We start from the raw sequence: 27,615 nt of genomic DNA, 5'->3' as shown, positions 1-27,615 counted from the left end.
ACCGCATTAATGTTGAAGACTCTTCTACGGCCTTGCCCATTATTATTCCCTTGGTTTCGGCATACTCTGCTGAAATAGCCCAGCTTTCTGCATCCGTAACAAACAATAGAATTATTTGTTTTATTATTTTTATAGGCCGTCGGTCCATCGATGTCACATTTTGTTACACCATGACCAGGTCTGTTACACTTGGTACACACTACAACACAGTATTTCTCCGGATCGTATCTGTCACACCTTCTACATTGAGTCTTCTGATTGTTGTTACCATTGTTGTTATTGAAATTGTTGTTGGGATTGTTGTGTTATTGGGGCGTTTGTTGTAGTTATTGTTGTTGGGACGTTTGTTGTAGTTGTTGTTGGGATTGCGATTGTTGTTGTTGTGATTGATGTTGCGGTTGTTGTGATAGTTATTGCGATTGTTATTGTGATTGTTGTATTGGTGACTCTTGTCACTGTTTTCTTCCCACTTTCTCTTGACTTGCTTCATTTTGGCCTCCTCAGCAACCTGCTCTTTAACGCTCCCCTCAATCTGGTTTATGAGTTTGTGAGCCAATCGACTTGCCTTTTGTATGGAAGTGGGCTCGTTTGAACTCACATCCTCCTGAATTCTTTCTGGTAACCCTTTTACAAACGCGTCGATCCGCTCTTCTTCATCTTCGAACACTCTTGGATACAATAGGCACAACTCTGTGAATCGTCATTCGTATGTGGTAATATCGAATCCTTGCGTTCGTAGTTCTCTAAGCTCTACCTTGAGCTTATTGACCTCGTTTCTGGGACGGTACTGCTCATTCATCATGTGTTTAAATGCAGACCACGGTAGTGCGTAAGCAACATCTTGTCCCACCAGCTCGAGATAAGTATTCCACCATGTTAACGCAGTACCTGTGAAGGTATGTGTGGCGTACTTTACTCTATCTTCTTCCGTACATTTACTTATAGCAAACACCGATTCAACCTTTTCGGTCCACCTTTTTAATCCGATTGGACCCTCTGTTCCATCGAATTCCAGAGGTTTACAGGCAGTGAATTCTTTGTAGGAGCATCCTACACGAGTTCTTGTGGCGTTACTTCCATGGCTAGATTCAGAATTATTGTTGTTTTGCATCGCAGCCTGTACTGCGGCTATGTTTGCTGCAAGAAAAACACGAAAGTCTTCCTCGCTCATGTTCAAGTTCTGACGAGTCGTCGGTGCCATTTCCTTCAAAAATAGCCAAAAGAATTAAGTTAATCATATAGAATATTAAGAGTAGTCAATAGTATTTCGTAGCATAATATGAACTCATTTATAAAAGCTTTTTCTTCATATTAGCGTTTTATAAGTTTTAATTCGGGTAATACCTACCCGTTAAGTTCATACTTAGTAGCTAATATACAATTCAACTACTACCATTCTATATGAAAAACTGATAATAATAATTCGCGTTCAAACTTTTATACAATATTTTACAAACATACAATACCACTATTTTACATACAGGATGAAATATAGCACACAATGACTTTGATACAAGGCAGTTGTGAAGACAATTCTAGTTAATACGCAAGTCGTTCAGCAAAGGCAATAAAGACACGTAATTCATAAGTCCAGAAATAAGTCATGCATTCGGGTTTTATTAGTATTATTTTCCATCCTTGGTCTTGTGGAAAATAACCGTTGTGGTCGTTGGCAAGACAGCATGTTGTAACGTCGTCACAAAGACGAGGGTTACGTAATGTCCAACAGCCCCGTAACAATCTAAAAACCTTTTCTCTCACTCCAACTACTGAATCCATCACTTGTGGGAATGTTTTATTTAACAGTTGTAATCCGACGTTCTTTTTCTCAATTTGGTGAGAAGCGAACATCACTAACCCGTAAACATAACATGCTTCTTTAAGTTGCATGTTGGAAGCTCTTTCTAAAGAACGAAGTCCTATGTTGGGATATGTGGAGTCAAAATAGGCTCTCAACCCGTAGCGTAAAATTGAATTTGGGTTCCCCGCACTTAAAGCCTTAAAGTAAACATGGCGTAACTTAAGGTCTCCCTAATGTGATATACCCCATCTCTCAAAGGAAAGCCTTCTATAAATTAAGGCATGCCTGGAACGTCTTTCAAATGTTCGACACACTAATTTCGCCATAAATAATTGTGCCGATGAATTCTGACCGACTTTGGACAAGATTCAATCAATCATATCCCCTGGTAGGTCTTCTAAAATATTCGGTTGTCTATCCTTAACATCCATTTTGTGTTTTTATACTGTAAAATAGACGAGGATTAGATTCGTAAAAGATAATTAACAAACAATACAAGCAATTTTTACATATATCATAAAAGTACAAGCACACTACAATACATATATTACACAGCATGATTACAACTCTTTATTCCATTTCACTTGTTTCTTCCTCTTCGGACTCGTTTCGTTTTGCTAATTTCCTAGGGATACATGGTGCTCCTCAAATACGAGCCGTCGTTTTCACAAATGGTTTAGAAAAACCTGGTGGCTTAGATGTTCCCGGGTTATAGTAAAAATTTAAGAAATACGGGTGTTTACGATACACCCCATCAGGATATTTCATGTTAACATAAAGTTCATCGGGGTTGGAATCAGGTTTCTCTATTTTGATGCCTCTTCCTTTATTATTTTCTTTTGCTTTCTTAAATTGGGTCGGGGTAATTTCTATAACATCATCGAAATCCTCGTCGGGATCCGATTCATCAGAAAATTGGTAATTTTCCCAATATTTTTCCTCCTCCGCGGAGACACCACAAACCATTTTTAATTTTGGTCTATTTGTTGATGATTTTCTTTTATTTAACCGTTTTTCTGTAGTTATTAATATTTCTTCCTCCGAAACCTCTTCTTCTTCCGGTTCCTCTTCTTCCGGTTCTTCTTCTTCCGGTTCCTCTTCTTCCGGTTCCTCTTCGGAAATTTGTGAATCTTCTCAAAATATATTCGACTCTTCATTGTTATTAGGTGAGTCGATGGAATTGGTACTGGAAGTAGACATCTATCACACATTAACTAACACATTAGTAATATACCACATAATATTTACATGTAAAAGTATATAGTTTCCAACAAAGCGTTAAGCAATCGTTTTTAAAGAAAACACGGTCGAAGTCCAGACTCACTAATGCATCCTAACAAACTCGATAAGACACACTAATGCAAATTTCTGGTTCTCTAAGACTAACGCTCTGATACCAACTGAAATATCCCGTTCATATCAATTATAAACTTTTCATATTAATTAGTTTCGTTGCGAGGTTTTGACCTCTATATGAGACATTTTTCAAAGACTGCATTCGATTTAAAAAAAACAAACCATAACCTTTATTTTATCGATAAAGGTTTAAAAGCATAGTTTAGATTATCAAGTAATGATAATCTAAAATATAACGTTTTACACATGATCATTACATAATGGTTTACAATAATATTACACATCGATTCAAATCCCCCAATGCAGTTTTTAAACAATATTATACAAACATGGACTCCAAATCTTGTCCTTAATTTAGTATGCAACAGCGGAAGCTCTTAACAATCACCTGAGAATAAACATGCTTAAAACGTCAACAAAAATGTTGATGAGTTATAGGTTTAACCTATATATTTATCAATTCGTAATAATAATAGGCCACAAGATTTCATTTCTCATAAACAGCCATCTGTATAAAAATCATTCATATGTTTGAACACCTGGTAACCGACATTAACAAAATGCATCTAGAATATCCCCAAAATAGAACCACTCGTCTGTAGAGAAAAATCGAAGTACTAAAGCAGTTCAAAATCTCTGACTGGGGCGTGTCAAAGCCGGTAGATCTGCCTTTAAGATTCGCGTCAATTAGTGGCAATTATAATAAACACTAATTCATGGGCTACCAAGTTCAACAAGGGCGATATCCGGTATAGCAATTCAACATAGAATGTAGTTTCAATTACTTGTGCCTATTTTTACAAAACATTTATAAAACTGCATGTATTCTCATCCCAAAAAGATATTAGATAATAAAAGTGGGACTATAACTCACTTTCACGTATTTTCAATTCGTCGAAAAATAAGACTTGGCCACGGGTCGATTCACGAACCTAAAACAAATATATATATATATATATATATATATATATATATATATATATATATATATATATATATATATATATATATATATATATATATATATATATATATATATATATCAAAGTATGATTGAAATATATTCACAACATATTTTACTACATTTTAACGATTTAAATTTGTTAAGTTAACAGTCCAACGTTAGTAGTCCACAATTAGTAGTCCACAGTTAGTAGTACATAAATGAATATATTTTCTCGAATCAATCCACGACCCAGTGTATACAAGTCTCAGACTCGATCACAACTCAAAGTATATATATTATTTTGGAATCAACCTCAACCCTGTATAGCTAACTCGAGCATTACCGCATATAGAGTGTCTATGGTTATTCCAAATAATATATATAGATGACGTCGATATGATATGTCAAAACATTGTATACGTGTCTATGGTCTATCAAGATTACATAATATATGTTAGAATACATGTATAATACAATATAAGTTAGTTAAGTTATGGTTAGTATAGATTTGTTACAAAGTTTCACGTAGCTAAAACAAGCAAAATTATCCGATCTTGTTTTACCCATAATTTCTTCGTTTTAAATCCGTTTTGAGTGAATCCAATTGCTATGGTTTCATATCAAACGAAAGATTAATAATCTAAACAGAAAAAGTGATGGTTTATAGTCGGAGTTACAGGTTACAAGTCAATTTTGTAAGAGGTAGTCATTTCAGTCGAAAGAACGACGTCTAGATGACCATTTTGAAAAAACATACTTCCACTTTGAGTTTAACCATGATTTTTTGGATATAGTTTCATGTTCATATGAAATATCATTTTCCCAGAAGAACAACTTTTAAATCAAAGTTTATCATAGTTTTTAATTATCCAACCCAAAACAGCCCCCAGTTTTACTACGACGGCGTATGTCCGGTTTTACGGTGTTCTTCGTGTTTTCAGGTTTTAAATCATTAAGTTAGCATATCATATAGATATAGAACATGTATTTAGTTGATTTTAAAAGTTAAGTTAGAAGGATTAACTTTTTTTGCCAACAAGTTTAGAATTAACTAAACTATGTTCTAGTGATTACAAGTTTAAATCTTCGAATAAGATAATTATATATATATATATATATATATATATATATATATATATATATATATATATATGAATCGAACGATGTTATGAACATCATTACTACCTCAATTAAAGTAGGTAAACCTACTGGAAGTGACAAAAAATGGTCTAGCTTCAAAGGATCTTGGATGGCTTGAAAGTTCTTGAAGTAGAATCATAACACGAAAACAAGTTCAAGTAAGATTTCTACTCGAATTAAGATAGTTATAGTTGTAGAAATTGAATCAAAGTTTGAATATAAGTATTACCTTGAATTAGAGAGATAACCTACTGTAAATAACAAAGGTTTCTTGATCTTGGATGATTACTTGAAATGGATTAGAAAGCTTGGAAGTAAACTAGTAAACTTGAAAGTGTTCTTGATGTGTTCTTGAGTAGTTGTTTTGTAAGTTGATCTAGGTTAGCTAGATTGAGCTAGATTATGAAGAAAATGATGAAGAACACTTAGAACATAATGAGAGAATAAGAAAGAGATCAATTTGATGCATGAAAGTTGAAAATGAAAGTGTGTTTGTGTGTGTTCTTTCACGTGAAATGGAGAGTCAATATAGGCTCCATTAGTTTGTTGTTTTGTTAGATATTTCATGCTAGATGTTAAATGATGGTTCTCACATATTTAGGTGACTCATTAAGGATGCTAAGAGCTGATCATTGAAGTGTATATACCAATAGTAAATACATCTAGAAGCTGGGTATTGTACGAGTACGAATACGGATGAATGCGAGTAGAATTGTTGATGAAAACGAATGAGAATGTAATTGTGACCAACTTTGATAAGTATGAGTGTTTTGATATGTGTCTTGAAGTCTTCCAAAAGTGTATTAATACATCTTAATACACTACATGTATATACATTTTAACTGAGTCGTTAAGTCATCGTTAGTCGTTACATGTAAGTGTTGTTTTGAAACCTTTAAGTTAACGATCTTGTTAAATGTAATTAATCCATTGTTATTATATATAATGAGATTTTAAATTGTTACATTATCATGATAACATGATGTATGAATATATCTTAATATTATTTATATATATATATATATATATATATATATATATATATATATATATATTAAAACATTGTTACAACGATAATCGTTACAAATATAACTCGTTTCAAAACTCTTAAGTTAGTAGGCTTGTTTTACATTTGTAGTTCATTGTTAATACACTTAATGATATATTTAATTATCATTTTATCATGTTAAACATAGTGTACCAATATCTTAGTATGATTCATATGTATTTAGTAAGACGTTGTTATAACGATAATCGTTATATATATCGTTTCGAGTTTCTTAATTCAATAGTCTCATTTTTATGTATATAACTCATTGTTAATATACTTAGTGAGATACTTACTTATCATAATCTCATGTTAACTATATATATATATATATATATATATATATATATATATATATATATATATATATATATATATATATATATATATATATATATATATATATATATATATATATATATATATATATATATATATATATATATATATATATATATCATCATGTAGTTTTTACAAGTTTTTAACGTTCGTGAATCGCCGGTCAACTTGGGTGGTCAATTGTCTACATGAAACTCATTTCAATTAATCAAGTCTTAACAAGTTTGATTGCTTAACATGTTGGAAACATTTAATCATATAGTTTTCATTTAATATAAACATGAAAAAGTTCGGGTCACTAAAAAGGGTCACTTGGGAATTGAACTCCAAACTCATCGGTCATGAAGACACGCATTTAACCACTGATCCAATCTCGCATATGTTACATGATTACGATGTTTACTATATAAAGTTTAAATTAATTGATATTTGGGAAGGGCACTGTAGAAGAATAGTAGCTTGGATTTGCTCAAATGTAATATTATATTATATTATATTATATTATATATCTAAAAGATATAGTCCAAGTGAATAGTCAAATTTAGAAGTTTCACAAACTTACACCAAACTTTTTATTTTTTACAATTCAACCACACCCTTTATAATAGTTACCTTCATAGTTTTTATAAACTTATCACAAATTTTTCACATTTTATAATTTACCCATAAAACTTCTCATTCATTATAAATCGCTCACACAATTTTCACTATCTAATAACTACTCACTATTCTTAATAATAATAATAATAATATTATTATTATTATTATTATTATTAAAAAAAAAAAAAAAAATTTTGAGAATGGCATTCGCGATTTGCCTAAACCCATTCGCAAATAGCTAATGGCGTTTGTGAATGAGTGACCGAGATCCTAACACATAAACTTTGCAAGGTCATATCTTTTGTTTTATAGCTCCGATTTTGTCACTGTTATTTTAATGTGTTTATATATATATATATATATATATATATATATATATATATATATATATATATATATATATTTCTAAATCGGGCTAAATTTTACTTCACAAAACATGAAGAAAAAAAACGTTAACATTCTTCACGATCAATATTATCTTGAATGTTATTTTTGTCGAGTGTTTTCTCGCCTAAATAATAACATTCATCACGAAGTGTCTTTTCTAAATGTTCATATTTTCGTGTGATCTTGATGCCTGAAAAAAAAAATCCAAAAAAACGAAAAAAAATAAATTTTTTTGCTACCCCCGCTTCCCCCCGATTGGTTACTTCCCCATTGATCCTGCCCCTATATATGTATATATATATTAAATAGTTTTTCTTATTTTATTAAATAGTTTGTACCAATCGTTGATGTACGTCTCACTTTATTGATTGAGCATTTGGGTCTTTTCTCTCGACAAGACGAAAACTAAAATAAAAAATGATGAATAATTACTTTCACGCTTATTACAAATCAATCACATAACTATTTTGGCCTCTTCCTCGACAAAACGAAAAATAAAACAAAAAAAAATGATAATAGTTACTTTCTCAATAATTAGCTATGTAAGGGTGAAGAACCGGCGCAAAGTCGGGTAGCCCAACTAGTTATTATTAATTGATATTTGGGAAGGGCACTGTAGAGAAATAATAGCTTGGATTTGTTCAAATGTAATACTATTAATTAATAGTAGCTTGGATATGCTCAAATGTAATATTATATTATATTATATCTATATTCTAAAAGACATAGGGGAAATGAATAGCACCCGGCGGTATTTTCGACTTTTTGCCTTTTTTTTTTCTTTTTTGCAAATTCAACCACAAACCATCCCACACTTTATCCAAAAAATCAAATCCACCCCCAAACGGGGGGGTAAAGTGTCAATTAACCATTCTCATAAAAAAAATCTTAAACAAACTCCACCCAAATATTCAACGGGCCATATCTTCGCACTCGCAACGAGTTAAATTTTTAAGCCACCATCGTTAAACTCGAAATAATTTTAGGAACACAATGTCACTAGCTATACGCAAAACGGGCGCTTTTTAAAAAACGCTAAATATTTGGGGTACTTTTCATACACGTTAATTCACCGTTAAATTTTTAAAAGTCGACAACTCCATAGCGAAACGCGGAGATGCACATATATTGTTAATTTTAAATAACATTTAAATCTTTCACGGGTTATACCTTAGTTCGACTCGAGTTGCGTTTCAACAACATCATCGTTAGCCACAAAAAAAATTTACAAACTAAACGCAATAAAATACATTAAAAACCGAACCTCCGGCGCGAAGCGAGGGTTCGAACACTAGTTATTATTAATTGATATTTGGAAGAGGAATAGTAGCTTGGATTTGCTCAAATGTAATATTACTAGTAAATGAGCCCCCGCACTTCGCAGCGGAATGCCAGAACGGACACTAAGGGACAACAAAATATTAAAAAAAAAAAAAACAATGTGTATGAATAATAGCCCGTGATATTTATCGTTTTTTGAAAAACGTCCATTTTGCGTATAGGTAGTTGCGTTGTGTTCGTAAAATTATTTCGAGTTGAACCGTGATTTCAAAAAAATTTAACGCGTGGCGAGCGAGAAGATGTGGTCCGTTGAAGATTTGGGTGTTTTTTTTTTAAGTTTTTTTATTTAAAAATACATAAGTTTCACTTTAGCCCTTGAAGTTTGGGGTGTTTGACATTTGTTAGTAAATGGTGCTAGTGAGTACGACGATTTAAGCATAACGTACAACTCCTCTAAAAATGCAAGTGGACTACTATTCATCAATAATAACCTACTTTTGTTCAAATGTAATAGTAATATTAAAATAATTAATATTAATTACAAATTGCGAGCGCATTTTATGATATTTAAAAACAAAAATACGTTTTGGTGAATATCACCATAGACTATCATATTTAAACACTTCTAAGTTTAACATCCTTCCTACTTCAAATTATAAATTTTACCTATTCTTTCGCCAATTCAAAGATTAACAGAAGGGATCCATCAGTCGTGACCTTTGACCATGGCCCTAACCCACTCTCACATGGGATCGTACCAAACCCCTTACCAAATCCAGCACATCAAGGACCCACAAAAGCACAAATTGTGATCCCTATGTACCAATTAAACCAGTCGAACAATCCAATTGAAGAATATTGACCACAATATACATCTAGAGCTGTGCATGGTACGGTTCCGTCCCAAACTAATTCGGTTCGGTTCCGTCCCGAATCCCAAATTATTGAAGAAATTCGTACCAAAGACCGTACCGAATAATATCGGTTTGGTTCGGTTCGGTTCGGTTCCATAGGTTTCGATTCGGTTCCGTGAAAAGAACCGTCCCACTGATTTTTAAGGTAATTTGTTTAACCCACTTCAATCCTTTTGTTATTTTTTTTGTAATATACAATACCTATTATTACGTATATCGATCTATATACGAACCATATTATAAATAATTGTGGTTCTGGCTGAACTATTATTATTATTTTGTTGTAACATATACCGTTCTGCTTGTAACTATTGTTTACGTATACTGATCATATATATACTTCGTACTTTCGTAGTATTGTTCACAGACTAGACTGCATAAACATACTTATTTAACTAAAAATGTCAAATAAATAGTAGATCAAGACAACAAAAGGTTGTCTGACGAACATAAAAATCTAACAATGCTACTCTAAAAAAATATAATCCATCAACTAGGTGAAATGTTGACAGTAAATAAGAGTAGATATAAATAAAAATGTAGTTTATTACGTTAATTCTAAATAAATCATAATTTACACTAATGCATAAGTTATAAATAAACTATTAAACTATAATCATAATATCTAAAAATCATTGAATAACCATATCTGATGCTTTATACTTAAGAATATGAGATTTTTACGGAAACAAAACATGTTATGATAGATTAAAAAAAAAAAAACTAGATCTAGAAAATGTAAATATTTCGGTCCGTTTCCCCTTTTTTCGGGTTCGGTCCGTCCCGTACCGAGGACCGAAAAATATGAAAATTAAGGACCATGGACCGTACCGAAAATCCTCGGTTCGGTTCGGTTCCGGTCCGGTCCTCCGTTTTTCGGTTTTTTCCCGTACCATGCACACCCCTATATACATCCATAAATGTTAAAGAATTATGTGGGCATAGCCATCTTAGGAAGATCAAAACAGCATTCTCTAATGTTATAAATCAAAGTATTGTTTTTTTTAATCGTAGTAAACATGTTGAAGGCTCGACTATGGCACAACTTGCAAATGGTATCAGTATGAAGTAGAGATCGCATGTAATCTCGATTTTTACAACCGACAATAACATAGTATGGAGTAATAGATATAATTGATACTCCGTACGTCTCTGTAGTAAACATTTTCTTCGTTGCACAATATACAATGTGGTTCGAAAACCTTGTATATAAGTAACAGTCCAAGGATTTCTTTTAACTATGTGTTGAAAGAAACCTTTTTTTTTTTTTTGTTATAAAATACAAACATACCAAATGATATTTCATCACAATTAGAGTTTTCACCTAACTAAGAATCCGAGTGAATACAACATGGGCAATGCTAAACAATCTCAAAATAATGCTAGAAGGTTAACAAACTCAAACTTGAACAGCAGTTTCACTAGACGGAAAATAAGATCACAACGTCTAATACATGACATACCAAATTTACAATATTCATTTCAATGCACACAAAATAAGATACACACCATGCAGCCTTGTAGTAAGCTAAAAAAACAAAGCCATTCTTGAACACTTTTTCTACATAATCAGCATACACTCCATGTAACAATATGTGGTGCCATTGACCATTTATTATTCATCAGAACGTAAAGAATTGGTTGCATAAAAATATTCAACATCAGATAATCAAATGATCATGTGTAGGTCAGTATATTATACATACCTGGCAAACGGGTCGAGATGGGGTTGGGTCAAAGATCAAATGGGTTTGGGTCGAAACGGGTCATGTGCCGAAATGGGTCAGAATTAAAATGGTCGGACGGGTTGGGTCGAGACCCTGGTTGGGTTGGGTCATGGGTCGGTTGGGTCGGACTAGTAAAATTGTTCTTAATTGTATTTTTTGATGTATCTCTTCCGAATACGCGCCTTTTTAGGACCCCGTTTTTGATATATTTTTTGGACCCCGCTTTTGGAACGAAAACACGCGTCGAAAAAGCGCCTCGAAAAAGGCGTGTCTAAAACACACGTAAAGAACGGGCGTCGAAACACGTGCGCCAAAATCGCAGGCCAAAAACGCGCCTCAAAACTAGGCATCGCAAACGCGCGTCGAAAACGCGCGTCGAAAACAGACGTACAAAACGCGCATCGAAAACGCGCCTCTAAAACGCGGTTCAAAACTGGCGAGCCAAAACCGGGCGCCGAAAAAGTGAGTCGAAATCGGCACGCCGAAACCGAGCATCGAAAACGGGCGTGCCGAAACGGGCGCCGAACCGGGTGCCAAAACCTGATGTCGAAAACGTGCGCCGAAACTGGGGCCCGAAAACGTGCGCCGAATCCGGACGTCGAAAACGGGGGCCGAAAACCACGCGCTGAAAACGGAGTCCGAAAACGGGCGCCGATTGCCGAAAACGGGAGGCCAAAAACCTCGCGCCGAAAACCGGGCGCTAAAAACGCGTGCCGAAAACGGGAGCTGGAAACGGGCGCCGAAACCAGGCGTCGGAAATGCGGGTCGAAAAAGCGGGTCGAAAACGGGGGTCGAAAACTCGCGTCGAATAACGCGCCTCGAACTCGCGCTCTGAAATCGAATCTTTTAAAGTAAACCCATTTGGACCCATTTGGGTCCTCAAGTAATTTATATTATGTTATTGGACCCTGGTCTTGGAGTAATTTTTGATATTATGTGCTTGGACCCATTTGGGTCTTCAAGTAAACCCAATCGACCCCTTTTTTAAGCTTTGGGTCTTGCTTGGACCCATAGCGTATTATACAACATGAATATGCTATGCGTTTCTTGGAGAGTTTGTGTGTGTATGTGAGTTTTCGTATGTGTGTGTGTGTGTGTGTGTGTGTGAGAGAGAGAGAGAGAGAGAGAGAGAGAGAGAGAGACGCAAAAACAGTCCAAGAAATCATGTACCCAGTCACAGTCATAGAGCTAAGTTATAATGGGTGCAGTCGGTCAGATAACCGGTTAAGCCGGGCAGACCCTTATCAGTCCATTCTCATTCATTCCCGCTTATATAAATATTATAAAGTTTATAAAGTTGAAATCGTATATATTACTAGAAATCTACAAGGCCAAAACTTATTTAACTTAATATAATATAAATTGGTTGTTACCAAAAGGATACTACTTTGAAGCAAGCACATATATTCCAAGTATTTCTTCCATTTTTATTTTCTCAACATATTTAATATGCATAGGATTCAATATCTATCTTTTATCCACTGAGATCATCAAAACTGGAAATCTAAGATTTTTAAAAGTTGACTGTAAACCAGCAATTTGGTAGCAGTAACCAGATTAACTACCATAGTAAACTTCTGAAAGAAGAAACATGATACAGCTTGAATCTAAACATCATTGTATGTTGATTAATTTACTGGTGAGATCCATCCATCATAAGAGAGCCAATTACTTTATCATTTGTGATATGTAATTCGTAAGTTAAGTATATAATATAAGAAACATACTTGGCCTGTTGTTTACATTGCAACCCTAGGATCCACTGTTCCAGTGCCACTTCCTTCCCCTGTTAAGATATGGTCAGGATCCTGAAAAACACATTAATCATCATCATTAGCAGAATAATAATGAAAAAATTGGATATATAATAAATAATTAGGGAATACTGCATTACCTCCATTCCCCATTTTATATTGTAACATCCCGCGTTTTTCCGTTAAATTTATTTTTAACACCGTCTTTTTCTTTTAAATAATACCTTTCGTTATTTAAATTCGTAGTTTCCGTTGACTAACATTCATAATAATTCCGTCATTTAATTATAACATCTCTCGTTAACTTGCGTTTTAAAAATATTCGATCGGTTAAATCCCGCACCCGCTTTGAAACTCGAGGGACCGGAGTTGCCAAATGGGCAAACTAGTTGACTAGGTCAACTAGTCAACCCATTTCATCCATTCCATCATCTCCCTCATCCCTTTTCTCTCCATCTCAAGAACACACACACAAACCCATTCCATTCATTCATCATCTAAATTCAATCTTGGAAGCTCACAACAAATCCGATTACATATTTGGAATCCTCTCTTCATCCTCTACAATTTGATACCAACTTCATCTCGTTTGGGTAACATTTCTAAAACTCTAGATTTCTCTAAATTCGTGTTTTTTGATTTGAAATGGTGTTAGTTAGTGTCTATGGCTCGAGTCTAACATGAATATATGTTTGGTTTGCTCGATTTGTTGTTTTTGGAGTAACTAGCATGAACTTAAGATGGGTGTGCTTAATCCTTGATTTTGGATGAGTTAATGTTGTTAGATTGTTAAAGTGCATGTTTTAATTGTGTTACTAGTATCACTAGCTTCATTTTGATGTGTAGGTTGATTTGTAAAACTTCAAAAACATGATTAATGATTTTGTGATTCTTGACTAGGGTTTGATGGTTCTTGACATGAATTTTTGGATGCTTGAATGCCATGGAATGTTAATTGTTAGTGTTTAGTTGTAATGTATGCTCCATTACCTTCAAAACGGCATATCATATGTGTGAATTGGTTTCCCGAAACTCAAATTGCATTTGATGAACTTGAAACCTTGAAATGAACGTTTAATGATCACTTGATGAGTTTTCGGCTATTGTAAATGATGTTGTCGTTTGATGATAAGTGCTTAGTTGTGTTCCTTGTCAAAAGAGCTTTCCAACGGTATAAGATACGTCTTCTAGTTGTTTACGGTTTGCGTTTTATGGTTATTTGAAGTTTTGACCAAGACTTGAACCTTGAAACTGACCAGGTGCCAGACCACGTGTTATGTCGCGGCGCGACACATCTGGCCGCGGCGCGGCATATGCCGTGGTCAGATTCTGACCTATTTTGTCAAATTTCGAAAAATGTTTGCTATGCTACGCACCTCCGATTAACATGTAACTTGGCCAACATGCTCATATATGACTTCTAAGCTTAGAAAAATAGTTCGGAACCCGACCCGAACGTGTTGACTTTCGTTGACTTTGACCGACCAAAGTTTGACTTTTAATCAAACTTAACCAAATATTTGTGCAATCGTTCTAACATGTTTTTATACTTGTACCTTGCATGAAACATGACAATTTGATTCACATGCTATTATGATCGAGTCTTAACGAGCCATAGGACTAATTGAACATCTTTGACCTATCGTGTTTACCGTTATTGATACAACCTATATGTTTAGGTCAAGACTAGCTTTGTCTTTGCACGCGTCTACTTGTTGAAGTACTTTATTAACTCTTGCACTCAAGGTGAGATCATAGTCCCACTTTTACTCTTTTTGAACTTATATTTGGGATGAGAAAACATAAACGATTCTTTTGAACTAAGTGAACACAAGAACGGGAAAACAAACATTCTACATACGAGTTTAGAACAAAATCCTCAATTCGATTATCATTAGTTACACTTGCCGGGTGTAAGCGAGAACTTATGTTATATGGCCATATGGGTTGACAACCCTCATCCTTGACGGTTCGCTACCGTCTACGGATGAAATATATTTTCGAGAATCAGTGTTTGTTCTAGCACTAAGTGATGGGGTATACAATGGAAGGAATGTTAAGCTTTGATAATTGGGTGCTCGTGAAACAAACTTTTGGAATGTATTACTATTATTTCATTGATGCAAATCTTGTGGTTCACTTGTACTTACTTACTTAAACCTATGATTTCACCAACGTTTTCGTTGACAGATTTCTATGTTTTTCTCAGGTCCTTGAACGATACATGATACATGCTTCCGCTCATTATTTGATACTTGCATTGGATGTCGAGTATACATGCATTTCATGGAGCGTCTTTTGACTTTACTTTAAACCGTGTCGCCTAGATTTCAATCGTATCTATAACGTTGTAACTTAACTTTTGGTTGAACAATTCTTGTAAACTTTGAAACAAGCTTTATTTTGAAATGAAGGCGACATATTTTGGTCAAACGTTATCTTAAAGACTTATAATCAGGTAATGGGATCCACGTAGCCGACGCCGTCACTTGACGATTTGTCGGGGTCGCTACAGGTGGTATCAGAGCCTTGGTTGTAGGGATTTAGAGTTCATTTGTGTTCACCCCGAGTCATAGGGTACATAGGTGAATCTAGACTACAACCGGCATATAGACTGAAGTAGGAATTATTTGACTAATTGTGCATTTATACTCGAACTCTTCTATCATATCTAACTCGTATTCGATCTTGATCTTACGTTGATAAATTTTGTTGGTGCGCCACCTTGACTTTATGAAGTAATGTTAAATGCACATGAGAATCAGGGTAATATAATTTCCGGGATTATATTACGGTGATTCACATGGACGTTCCGACATTATGACATAGAGAATTTAAGGCGAGTCAAGGAAAATTTTCTCTCTATCCTTATTCCATGCCACGGTTAGTATTGTTGAAAATACTAACCAACGATATTCTTGTCTCATGAAGGAACAATGGCTCACCAAGGTCAACACAATACTCCTCTCGAAACTCTAGAACAAGCTCTTCAACGAATGATAACCACCGCCGTGAGTACGGCCGTGGCCGATCACTTTTCTAACAACAACAATCAAGGAGCCGGTAATTCAATCGGAGGTTGCTCCTACAAGAACTTCATGAAGTACAATCCTCCCACTTTCGATGGAACCGGAGGACCGGTTACTCTCACCCGATGGTTTGAACAAATGGAGACCGTTTTTAACACAAGCGGTTGTCGAGACCAAGATAAGGTCAAGTTTTCCACCCTCACTTTCACCGGTATTGCTCTCTCATGGTGGAACACGTATGTACAATTAGTGGGAAGCGATGAAGCCCACACACTCTCTTGGACCGAATTAAGAGAAAGAATGATCACCGAATACTTCCCGCGCGACGAGACTCGAAGGCTCGAACAGGGTCTAAGGAATTTAAAAACGGCCGGAAATGACCTCAAGGCTTATAATCAACGGTTTACCGAACTAGTCTCGATGTGTCCAATTCTCATGACTCCCGAATCCCTAAGAGTCGAACTTTACATGGATGGCCTCCCTAAGAGCATTCAACACAAGGTAATGACATCTCAACCCACTAACCTACAAGAGGCTTTAACAATGGCCCGCCAAGCCTTAGAAACGGTGAATGAAATGGAAGCACCGGCACCAATGGTCGAGAACCACCCGAGTAACAACAAAAGAACATGGGAAGCCTCTCAATCAAGCAACCACAACAATAACAACAACCCCGCCAAGAAGCCCTTCATCCCCAACGACAAGAAAGGTTATACCGGACACCTACCGTATTGTAACGAGTGCTACAAACATCATTTAGGTGAATGTGGCAAACCTTTTTGCTTGAAGTGTCAAAGAAGTGGCCATGTAGCCCACGATTGTAGGAATACCGCTCCCGTCGCTCAAAAGGAGCCCAATGCACCCAAGACGGGTGTTTGTTTTGAATGTGGCCAACTGGGTCATTTTAGGAATGTGTGCCCAAATAAGAAAATCAACCCCAACGCACGCCGTTGAACCTTCGACATCGACACCAAGGATGCCCGGAACGACGATGGACTAGTAACGGGTACGTTTCTTCACAACAAACCGTATATTTCATACTTGTTCGATTCGATTACCGCTAGACGTTTTATAACCAAGGATTTGACTCATGCTCTTTATATTCCACCTCTTTCCCCCAGATACTACTTAGACGATTTAAGTGACCGACGGAAAAATATTGTGTGCCTATAAATTTTATTGGAGGAAATACGTTAAGACTTTTGACTTGACACCTATAGAACTAGGGAACTCGGAACCTATTCGTTTAAAAAAAAAAAAAAAAAAAAAAAAAAAAAAAAAAAAATGTGTTTCCCCATCATCTTGTATAGATTATTGTGAACTGAGTAATTTTCGGTTGGAAACCGATACCCTCTCCCTCGCATCCATGACCTCATGATTTCTTGCATGAATCCCGTGTGTATTCCAAAACGACCTCCGTTCCGGTTATCATCAATTGGGGGTTAAGGGAGACGATGTCTCCTGAGTCTTTTCCGAACTCGCAACGTTAGTTGTAAATCTCTCTTAGTACCGTTTGATTTATTTAGGACTCCGTCCGTATTCATGAACCTCCTAAACCACGTATGCAACTTATCTAGACAAATCTGTTATCGTATTTATGGATGACATCTTAACTTATTCAAGTAAAGAAGGCAAACGAACAACATCATCATCTTACGCTCGAACTTTGAGAAAAGAGCAACTCTATACCAAATTCTCCGAGTGAGAATTTCTGTTAAACGAAGTCAAATTTTCTAGACCATGATGTTAATGGTCAAGGCATTACAATCAATCTCGAAATCAAGCCACACGTGATCATGAAACTCTCTCAACTCAGACTTGTATTCGTAAAATCTTAGAACTCGCCTGTTATCACCGAAGATTCATTTCTGACTTTTCTCGTGTTACCCGACTTTTAAACTCGTTAACTCACTAAGGGAAAACTTTAAACCTCTCCGTGTTCGAACCTTGAGCGTGATTCTTCACACCAACATTTCTAGTTAAAATCGTATAGCAACAGATGGAACTCAAACATGGAAATATTTCTACATGAACGCCGAAAGGCATACTCTCTCGACTCAAAAATTAACGTAACTAAAATTCGTTATTTTGCACGAAGAAGTCGAATACTAAATTGTGGATCCGATCAATTTTCTCGTCATCACGTACCACACTACACACCTCTGATATTTCACCGTTACCGTCTGATATTACTGGAACTTAAGATAACACACAATCCAATGATACTTCACTCTTCTTTGACTTAATGTCATTGTGTTCCTGATAATCGGCCAACTATTATTCAACCCCGAACTATACAACTACGTGTACTATCTCGTTTCTCTTTCAGACTTCAACTTTTGACAACTAGAGGCACGTTATGGCAACCTCGAGATGTAAACTCATCCTATTCTAAGTCCTCATTTCACTCCTATCTTTATCGCTCGCATTTCCGTTTAAGGAAACTCCTTGTAACATTTCTCCATGGGTAGAGAAACTCCTCACATTACATTAGTATTCGCCACGAGGGTGAATAGTCCTAACGAACATTTTTTGTGAACCCTAACTGACTTGTTCAAACATATCTTAAGAGATTCTATTCCAACACGGTGTATCCTTGTCAATTATCCCGTATCGAAATACTCGTTTCACTTCTAGTTTTACAAGAAACCTTGGGAACCTGCTTAGACATGAGTACCGCGTACCACCCACAAACTGACGAACCGAGCAAACGAACGATTTACGTCTTGGAAAGACATCTCACAAACTCGTATTGTCACCTATAGTAGATCACTCTTACAACAGTAGTTACCACTCGTGTGTTCACGCGCACTTTTCGAAACCTTATATGACCGCTAATGTCATACCCCTGTTCATTTAACCAAAGCATCAACCACCGAAATCTGAACTCCATCAAGAAACAACAATTGAGGTCGTTCAAGTCCGAGAAGGGCTCGAGACAACCCATTGTCGCCAGAAGAGTTATACCAAACTTAGAGGAGAACCTCACAAATCCCAGTGTGTAACCGCGTAATATTGAGAACCCGCACCTTGGAAGGGTGTAATCCGTTTCGGGAATCAGGGAAAGTTAAACCCGCGACATGTTAACCCTTTTGAAACCTTGGGGCGTATTGGAACCGCTCCCTACCGTTTAGAACTTCCGACCCAATTAAGTTTCCGTTTACCCTACATTTCGTGTAACAAACTTAGAAACGTGTCCTGCGGAACAGGAACGTGCAATCCTGCTGGATACATCAACTATCGATGACAAACTTCTCTTCATAGGAAAACCAGTTGAAACTGGGGATCGTAAAAACCGAACCTTAATGCAACGTAAAACCCTGACTATCCAAATTCATGAGAACCCTCAAGAACGTACTTTCACTTATTCATAGCATTGACAACGTAAAGTCTCGAGTAAGAGATATCGACTACTACTTCCAACTAAATTTCGGGACGAAATTTCTTTTGAGTTGTGGATAATGTAACATCCCGCGTTTTTCCGTTAAATTTATTTTTAACACCGTCTTTTTCTTTTAAATAATACCTTTCGTTATTTAAATTCGTAGTTTCCGTTGACTAACGTTCATAATAATTCCGTCATTTAATTATAACATCTCTCGTTAACTTGCGTTTTAAAAATATTCGATCGGTTAAATCCCGCACCCGCTTTGAAACTCGAGGGACCGGAGTTGCCAAATGGGCAAACTAGTTGACTAGGTCAACTAGTCAACCCATTTCATCCATTCCATCATCTCCCTCATCCCTTTTCTCTCCATCTCAAGAACACACACACAAACCCATTCCATTCATTCATCATCTAAATTCAATCTTGGAAGCTCACAACAAATCCGATTACATATTTGGAATCCTCTCTTCATCCTCTACAATTTGATACCAACTTCATCTCGTTTGGGTAACATTTCTAAAACTCTAGATTTCTCTAAATTCGTGTTTTTTGATTTGAAATGGTGTTAGTTAGTGTCTATGGCTCGAGTCTAACATGAATATATGTTTGGTTTGCTCGATTTGTTGTTTTTGGAGTAACTAGCATGAACTTAAGATGGGTGTGCTTAATCCTTGATTTTGGATGAGTTAATGTTGTTAGATTGTTAAAGTGCATGTTTTAATTGTGTTACTAGTATCACTAGCTTCATTTTGATGTGTAGGTTGATTTGTAAAACTTCAAAAACATGATTAATGATTTTGTGATTCTTGACTAGGGTTTGATGGTTCTTGACATGAATTTTTGGATGCTTGAATGCCATGGAATGTTAATTGTTAGTGTTTAGTTGTAATGTATGCTCCATTACCTTCAAAACGGCATATCATATGTGTGAATTGGTTTCCCGAAACTCAAATTGCATTTGATGAACTTGAAACCTTGAAATGAACGTTTAATGATCACTTGATGAGTTTTCGGCTATTGTAAATGATGTTGTCGTTTGATGATAAGTGCTTAGTTGTGTTCCTTGTCAAAAGAGCTTTCCAACGGTATAAGATACGTCTTCTAGTTGTTTACGGTTTGCGTTTTATGGTTATTTGAAGTTTTGACCAAGACTTGAACCTTGAAACTGACCAGGTGCCAGACCACGTGTTATGTCGCGGCGCGACACATCTGGCCGCGGCGCGGCATATGCCGTGGTCAGATTCTGACCTATTTTGTCAAATTTCGAAAAATGTTTGCTATGCTACGCACCTCCGATTAACATGTAACTTGGCCAACATGCTCATATATGACTTCTAAGCTTAGAAAAATAGTTCGGAACCCGACCCGAACGTGTTGACTTTCGTTGACTTTGACCGACCAAAGTTTGACTTTTAATCAAACTTAACCAAATATTTGTGCAATCGTTCTAACATGTTTTTATACTTGTACCTTGCATGAAACATGACAATTTGATTCACATGCTATTATGATCGAGTCTTAACGAGCCATAGGACTAATTGAACATCTTTGACCTATCGTGTTTACCGTTATTGATACAACCTATATGTTTAGGTCAAGACTAGCTTTGTCTTTGCACGCGTCTACTTGTTGAAGTACTTTATTAACTCTTGCACTCAAGGTGAGATCATAGTCCCACTTTTACTCTTTTTGAACTTATATTTGGGATGAGAAAACATAAACGATTCTTTTGAACTAAGTGAACACAAGAACGGGAAAACAAACATTCTACATACGAGTTTAGAACAAAATCCTCAATTCGATTATCATTAGTTACACTTGCCGGGTGTAAGCGAGAACTTATGTTATATGGCCATATGGGTTGACAACCCTCATCCTTGACGGTTCGCTACCGTCTACGGATGAAATATATTTTCGAGAATCAGTGTTTGTTCTAGCACTAAGTGATGGGGTATACAATGGAAGGAATGTTAAGCTTTGATAATTGGGTGCTCGTGAAACAAACTTTTGGAATGTATTACTATTATTTCATTGATGCAAATCTTGTGGTTCACTTGTACTTACTTACTTAAACCTATGATTTCACCAACGTTTTCGTTGACAGATTTCTATGTTTTTCTCAGGTCCTTGAACGATACATGATACATGCTTCCGCTCATTATTTGATACTTGCATTGGATGTCGAGTATACATGCATTTCATGGAGCGTCTTTTGACTTTACTTTAAACCGTGTCGCCTAGATTTCAATCGTATCTATAACGTTGTAACTTAACTTTTGGTTGAACAATTCTTGTAAACTTTGAAACAAGCTTTATTTTGAAATGAAGGCGACATATTTTGGTCAAACGTTATCTTAAAGACTTATAATCAGGTAATGGGATCCACGTAGCCGACGCCGTCACTTGACGATTTGTCGGGGTCGCTACATATATAATCTGGGGATTTACAGGCCTTATATTCATCAACTGAACTCTCAATTATGTCATTGGATTTATCGAATTCTGAAAGATCATTGTCCTGTACAACGTTCAAATTAAAGTGATAAACAAAACTGATATATTTCAGAGTATCTCACAAAACATATACCAGTGTAACTTGCTAACATTAGCCCACTTACCTAAAAAATATACAAGAACGGGAATTTCATAATCTTTCTATTCATCACAATTAAAGAAACGCAGAAAAATATTTTTGCGAGATTAATAGAAGACTCACCCTGTGGGCAGTTTGAACATATGGAGACTTTCTTGAGAGAGCAACCTGTCTCATAAGTAAAATGGGAAAAAATCAATAGAAAGATAGAACAAAGATGTTAGTTGTAATATATAAGTGCCATTATGAAACATACCTGAACGCTAGCAGGGCCCCACTCAATGAAATTAACAAGCTTTCTTTCAAGTATGCGCTGCAAACTATCATGAACCTAATAAAAGAAACCAAAAAAACATCACAAGACTATATGTTGATTGCTGTTTTCATAAATCATTAAGAATAAAACTGTTAACTAAGTTCATATAGGGACAGGTCCCCTTTTAAAAGATACAATTGAACTAAAAACCAATAGCAGCATCCACGGAAAAACACACGCACAAACAAACGTTCTGAGCATGATGCATATAAGTATATAACCCATAATTTGGTACAACCAATTTGCTATGCGTGAACAAGCACTTTACAACCTTAATCTGCAATTATTATTCCATAGAGACTTCGTACTTTGTATGGTTTGGGCTACGGTAGTCTAGAAACTATTAATTTAGCACACCCTCGTAAACATTAATGAATGTGGTGTTCTTGTAAAAATATAAAATTTTAACTATAAAATTAGGTTACAGTCTCAATTTTAACGACACTATTTTCACCAAACAAATCTCATCGATTTTCACTGCTAAGATAAATTGATGGGTCATCAAGATCGGTTGATCCTATTGACTTGGAGGGGAAAAAGAAGAGGAAACTAGCGAAGTATAAAGAGCAAGTGTTTTCTATTCACAAGAAATCTAAAATTTAGGGATTGCGATGCAACGGCTACTTGTGAAGTTGTAACTAAAATCACTGACACTATTGAAAAAAGAGTGAGATTTTCGACCTCCGGCATGAATAGAGCGGTCGATGCAATTGCGAAATTGACTACAACAGATTCCACATCCGAAGATTCAAAGAAAAAGGTACATGTGATGCACAAAGTCATTGATGATATGTTTCTAGAACACTTGATGCGCCAGACTCTGTTTTGCATTCTTTAGCAATCTGGCCGAAACAACTATCCTTGCTGTGTCACAAGGGGAGATAAACTTCCAGACATTGCACAAGCAGGTGGAAAGGTCCTTGATGGTGCGGGTCTTGTGGCTGAAAGATTAGATAATGCCCCGATTCGTCTATTTGGAAAGGTAGTGTCAGATGCTATGGGTGGTTACAAAGAGATAATTCCTCGTGATGATGACAAAGCCTCTTCTCTGTTAAAGATTATGGATGCCACATTAGAGGCCATCACAACTACAATAAAATCCGACACACCATTTACAAGGGCTAGTGAAACATTTAAGAGGAAGATGATGGAAGAAGAAAACTAAGCCACTACCATCAATCCAGATTTTCACAGTCGAAGATCAGAAAAATGTGGTATGTTTTACACTTGTCAATACTTCAAGGTTTCGTTGTTTTTTATCGAAAGCGGTATATATTAATAATAAGCTCCCTAGCGAGCAACTATGAGGCAAAACCACACTTACAACGGCTTTAGAAGCCATGAATTCCAACTAAAATTACATTTACTTGTACTACGTAACCAATTCAAATATGAATTACAAATAGAATCGAAAAAAATACATTTCTTTTTAAGTTGGCATATATGGAGACTTCGCAACAGTACGTGTGATGTCCAAACAAATCATATGAGGAAATATATTCATTTTGATTCTATTTATAATTCATATTTTAATTGGTTACGTAGTACAAGTAAATGTAATGTTAGTTGGAATTTGTGGTTTCTAAAGTAGTTGTAAGCATGGTGTTGCTATCCTAGCTGCTTGTTGGCGAGCTTTTTATTGATATATATAGTTTTTCGAAAAGAAACAACGAAACCTTACAATATTCACAAGTGTAAAACATACCACATTCTTCTGATCTTCGACAATGAAACCTTGATTGATGGGAGTGCCTTGGTTTTCTTCCCTAGCATCTTTCTCTTGAATACTTCAGTAGCCCTATTAAATGGTGTGTCGATTCTGTTGCAGCCGTGATTACCTCCACCGTGGCATCCATAATCTTTAACAGAAGAGAGGCTTTGCCATCATCAGTAAGAATTATCTCTTTGTAAGCACCCATAGCATCCGAGACTACCATCCCAAATAGACGAATTAGAATATTAGCTAATCTTTCAGCAATAAGACCCGCATCACCAAGGACTTTCCCGCATGCTTTTGCAATGTCTGGAAGTTCATCTCCTCCTCGTGACACACCAAGGATAGTTGTTTCGGACAAATCGACTAAAAAATGCAAAACAGATCCTGACACATCGAGTGTTTTAGATGCATCATCTTGAACATCATCAATCACTTTGTTCATCAAACTAGACATGTAGATCTTCATTGAATCTTCGGATGGGGAATCTGTTGTTGTTATTTTTGCAATTGCATCGACTACTCTATTCATGCCAGAGGTCGAAAATGTCACTCTCTTTTCAATTGTGTCAGTGAATTCAGTTACAGTTTCATGACTAACCGTTTTATCGCAATCCTTAAATTTCCTGTGAATAGAAAACACTTGCTCTTAATACTTCGCTAGTTTCCTCATCTTCTTCCACTCCAAGTCGTCCAAGTCGATAAGATTAACCGAATTTGATGACCCATCCATTGTTTATCTCCGTAGTGAAAATCGACGAGATTTGTTTGGTGAAAATAAAATTTTAGCATAACCAATATATGTGAGCTATGCAAGATTTGTACATCGTTCTCCACTTATAAGCCCTTGATAGATTTGATCTTGTTAGCTAAAATGTGGGTGAGACCGGCTTCCATGTAATACGGATAGCGTCGGTTACGGAAGTTAGTGTAACCCACAGGGGTACCAGCCCCACCTGCGGAAAAACTTATAGTGTAAAATTTTTAATTTTTAGGGTAACATTTTAGACTATTCGCCCCCGAAGTTATTATGTTCGCACCCATGTTAAGATCTTCAATTTCCGCACTGGATACAGTATACCGTATATAAACGAAAACTTCTTGTGATTATTTACGTATTCCGGATTGTAGACATATATATCATCAATGAAAAAGTAACAATAGCCTAAATTAATTCAAAATCTCATAAGAGACCAAATGATTATTCAAATAAAAAACTTTAAACACAACACAATTCCATCTATTCTTATGGATAACAGTGAACATTATTGATGTAAATAATGTTAGAATCACATAAAACCTAATACTAAGCCAAATCCGGACCTATATATTAAACAGTAAAAATTATTAGGTCTACACTGCATCATCTAATAATTATTTTTTAATTTAATATTAAATTATTAATACTAATATTTATTTAATATTAATATTAATATCAAAATCAAAATCAATATTCAATTCAATTTTCAATATCAATATAAAAAGTAAACGTAAATTATTTACCATCACTAGTAGGAGCAGGTGCAAGTGCAAACGATTGAGCATCAACTCGAGGACAAACAATGCCTAATAATACCGCCATGATAACCGCCAAGTCACCAACAAAGATCGATTCACAGCCATCAATTTCCGGTTAAGCTAAATCAACAACGGAGATTCAAAAACGATGAACAATTGGCTCACGGAGGTGAAACACACGTTAATCCTGGATTCAAACCTAGATATAGATATAGATATAGAATATAGATGTAGAGAGAGGTTTAAAACATGTAATTGCGTGTCTGCAAGGGGTGACTGTATATGCCAAAAAAAGGGCGTTCTTTTTCTATTTTTTTTGAAAAGGGGCGTTCTTTTTCTATACTCCGTAATTCATTTTCAGTTTCAGTTTAATTAAAAAAAAAAAAAAAATACTTACTGTTTTTAAACATTATAATTAATTAGTACTCCGTATTAAAGTTTATTAGGCCAAGGCCCAATGTTATCCAAATGCAGCCTACGTTTTTTACTAAGGGTATGAAACGACAATTTTAAAATCAATACGGCAAACCCCCATTGTGTTTTTCGGTTTATTGGGTTTGATTTACTTCGTTTTGAGACTTTTAAGCAAAGCCAAAAACCAAATTGAACATGGAATACAAATTTGAAAATGAACCAATAATTTTATTCGAATTTAGTTCAATTTCGATTAAAACGAAAATCATTAAAATACATTTATACTAACGACATCTCTTAGAGTTGTCTTTAACACGTTTAAAAAATTTGTGTATAGTAATTGCTTATTAACTTTATGGTGAAGGTTTTTTAATTGTACGAGTATTTTAAGAATGTTAATGACAATTATAACTAAAACTAGCTATTAAAATACATAACTGAAAATATATAGGATTACACCATTTATATTTATAATACATATTTGATCATTAACAAATAGAATATTTAGTGAAACAAACCAAAACTAAATTTTTTTCCACATATAGGCAACATCTAAGTTAAGTAAAGTATTTAAAACTCTAAAATCTTCAAAATGAACTAAATAAATTCACCAAAATGCGTTTTTTAAAAACGGCTTATAAATTTTTGTCCAAAACAAATTATATTGTGAAAATGCTAAATCACTTTTTTTTTTTTTTTGCGATTTGCGAATGGCATCTGCGATTTGTGTAAGCCCATTCACAAATAGCTAATGGCTCTCTTGTGAATGGGTGACCGATATCTCGACACGTAAACTTTGTAAGCTCGTATCTTTTGATTCGTGGCTCCAATTTAGTCTCCATTTTTTAAATGCGTGTGTTTTTTATTTTTAAGATATATCTATTATTATAAAATTCAAAGTCCCAGTTTTAATTTTAAAATCGACCTCATGTTGTGATATGTGTATTTATATATACATAAGCACAAATTGTGATCCCTAAGTACCAATCAAGTCAGTCAAACAATCCAATTGAAGAATCTTGACCACAATATCTATATCTATATCCATAACTGTTAAAAGAATTATGTTGCATAGCCATCTTAGGAAGATCAGAACAGCATTCTCTAATTATATAAAATCTAAGTATTATTATTTGTGATCGTGGTAAGCATGTTGAAGGTTCGAGTATGGCACAACTTGCAAGGGGTATCAGTATTAAGTAGAGATGGCATGTAATCTCGAGTTTTACAACCCTGACAGTAACACAATAGATATAATTGATACTCCCTACGTCTCCATAGTAAACATTTTCTTAGTTGTGCAATACAAAACGTGGTTCGAAAACCTTGTATATAAGTAACAGTCCAAGG

General features: G+C 35.3%; 1 protein-coding gene across 1 annotated transcript; it reads right to left on the bottom strand.

The window, feature by feature from the left end:
• Positions 1 to 11,150: 11,150 nt before the first annotated feature.
• On the bottom strand, positions 11,151 to 26,129 carry LOC139853355 (tubulin gamma-1 chain-like). Its single transcript, XM_071842743.1, has 6 exons — positions 25,837 to 26,129; positions 22,560 to 22,634; positions 22,427 to 22,471; positions 22,144 to 22,228; positions 13,434 to 13,453; positions 11,151 to 13,347 (listed from the first exon to the last, which is right to left on the bottom strand). Exons 1-6 carry the CDS (start codon positions 25,876 to 25,878, stop codon positions 13,279 to 13,281), a joined length of 336 nt encoding a protein of 111 aa, XP_071698844.1. The 5' UTR covers positions 25,879 to 26,129; the 3' UTR covers positions 11,151 to 13,278.
• Positions 26,130 to 27,615: the final 1,486 nt, after the last annotated feature.

This window comes from Rutidosis leptorrhynchoides, chromosome 6 (assembly GCF_046630445.1).
Source record: "Rutidosis leptorrhynchoides isolate AG116_Rl617_1_P2 chromosome 6, CSIRO_AGI_Rlap_v1, whole genome shotgun sequence".
Lineage (NCBI taxonomy): Eukaryota > Viridiplantae > Streptophyta > Magnoliopsida > Asterales > Asteraceae > Rutidosis > Rutidosis leptorrhynchoides.
Note: the sequence above shows the minus strand (reverse complement) of the source record. Positions and strands in the feature narration are given on the sequence as shown.

Coding starts and splice junctions, on each gene's coding strand:
- LOC139853355 (XM_071842743.1), bottom strand. CDS start 25,878: ATGCTCAATCGTTTGCACTTGCACCTGCTCCTACTAGTGATG. Junction 13,454..22,143: donor GGCCTGTAAATCCCCAGATT/ATATATGTAGCG, acceptor CGGGATGTTACA/ATATAAAATGGGGAATGGAG. Junction 13,348..13,433: donor ATATAAAATGGGGAATGGAG/GTAATGCAGTAT, acceptor TGTGTTTTTCAG/GATCCTGACCATATCTTAAC.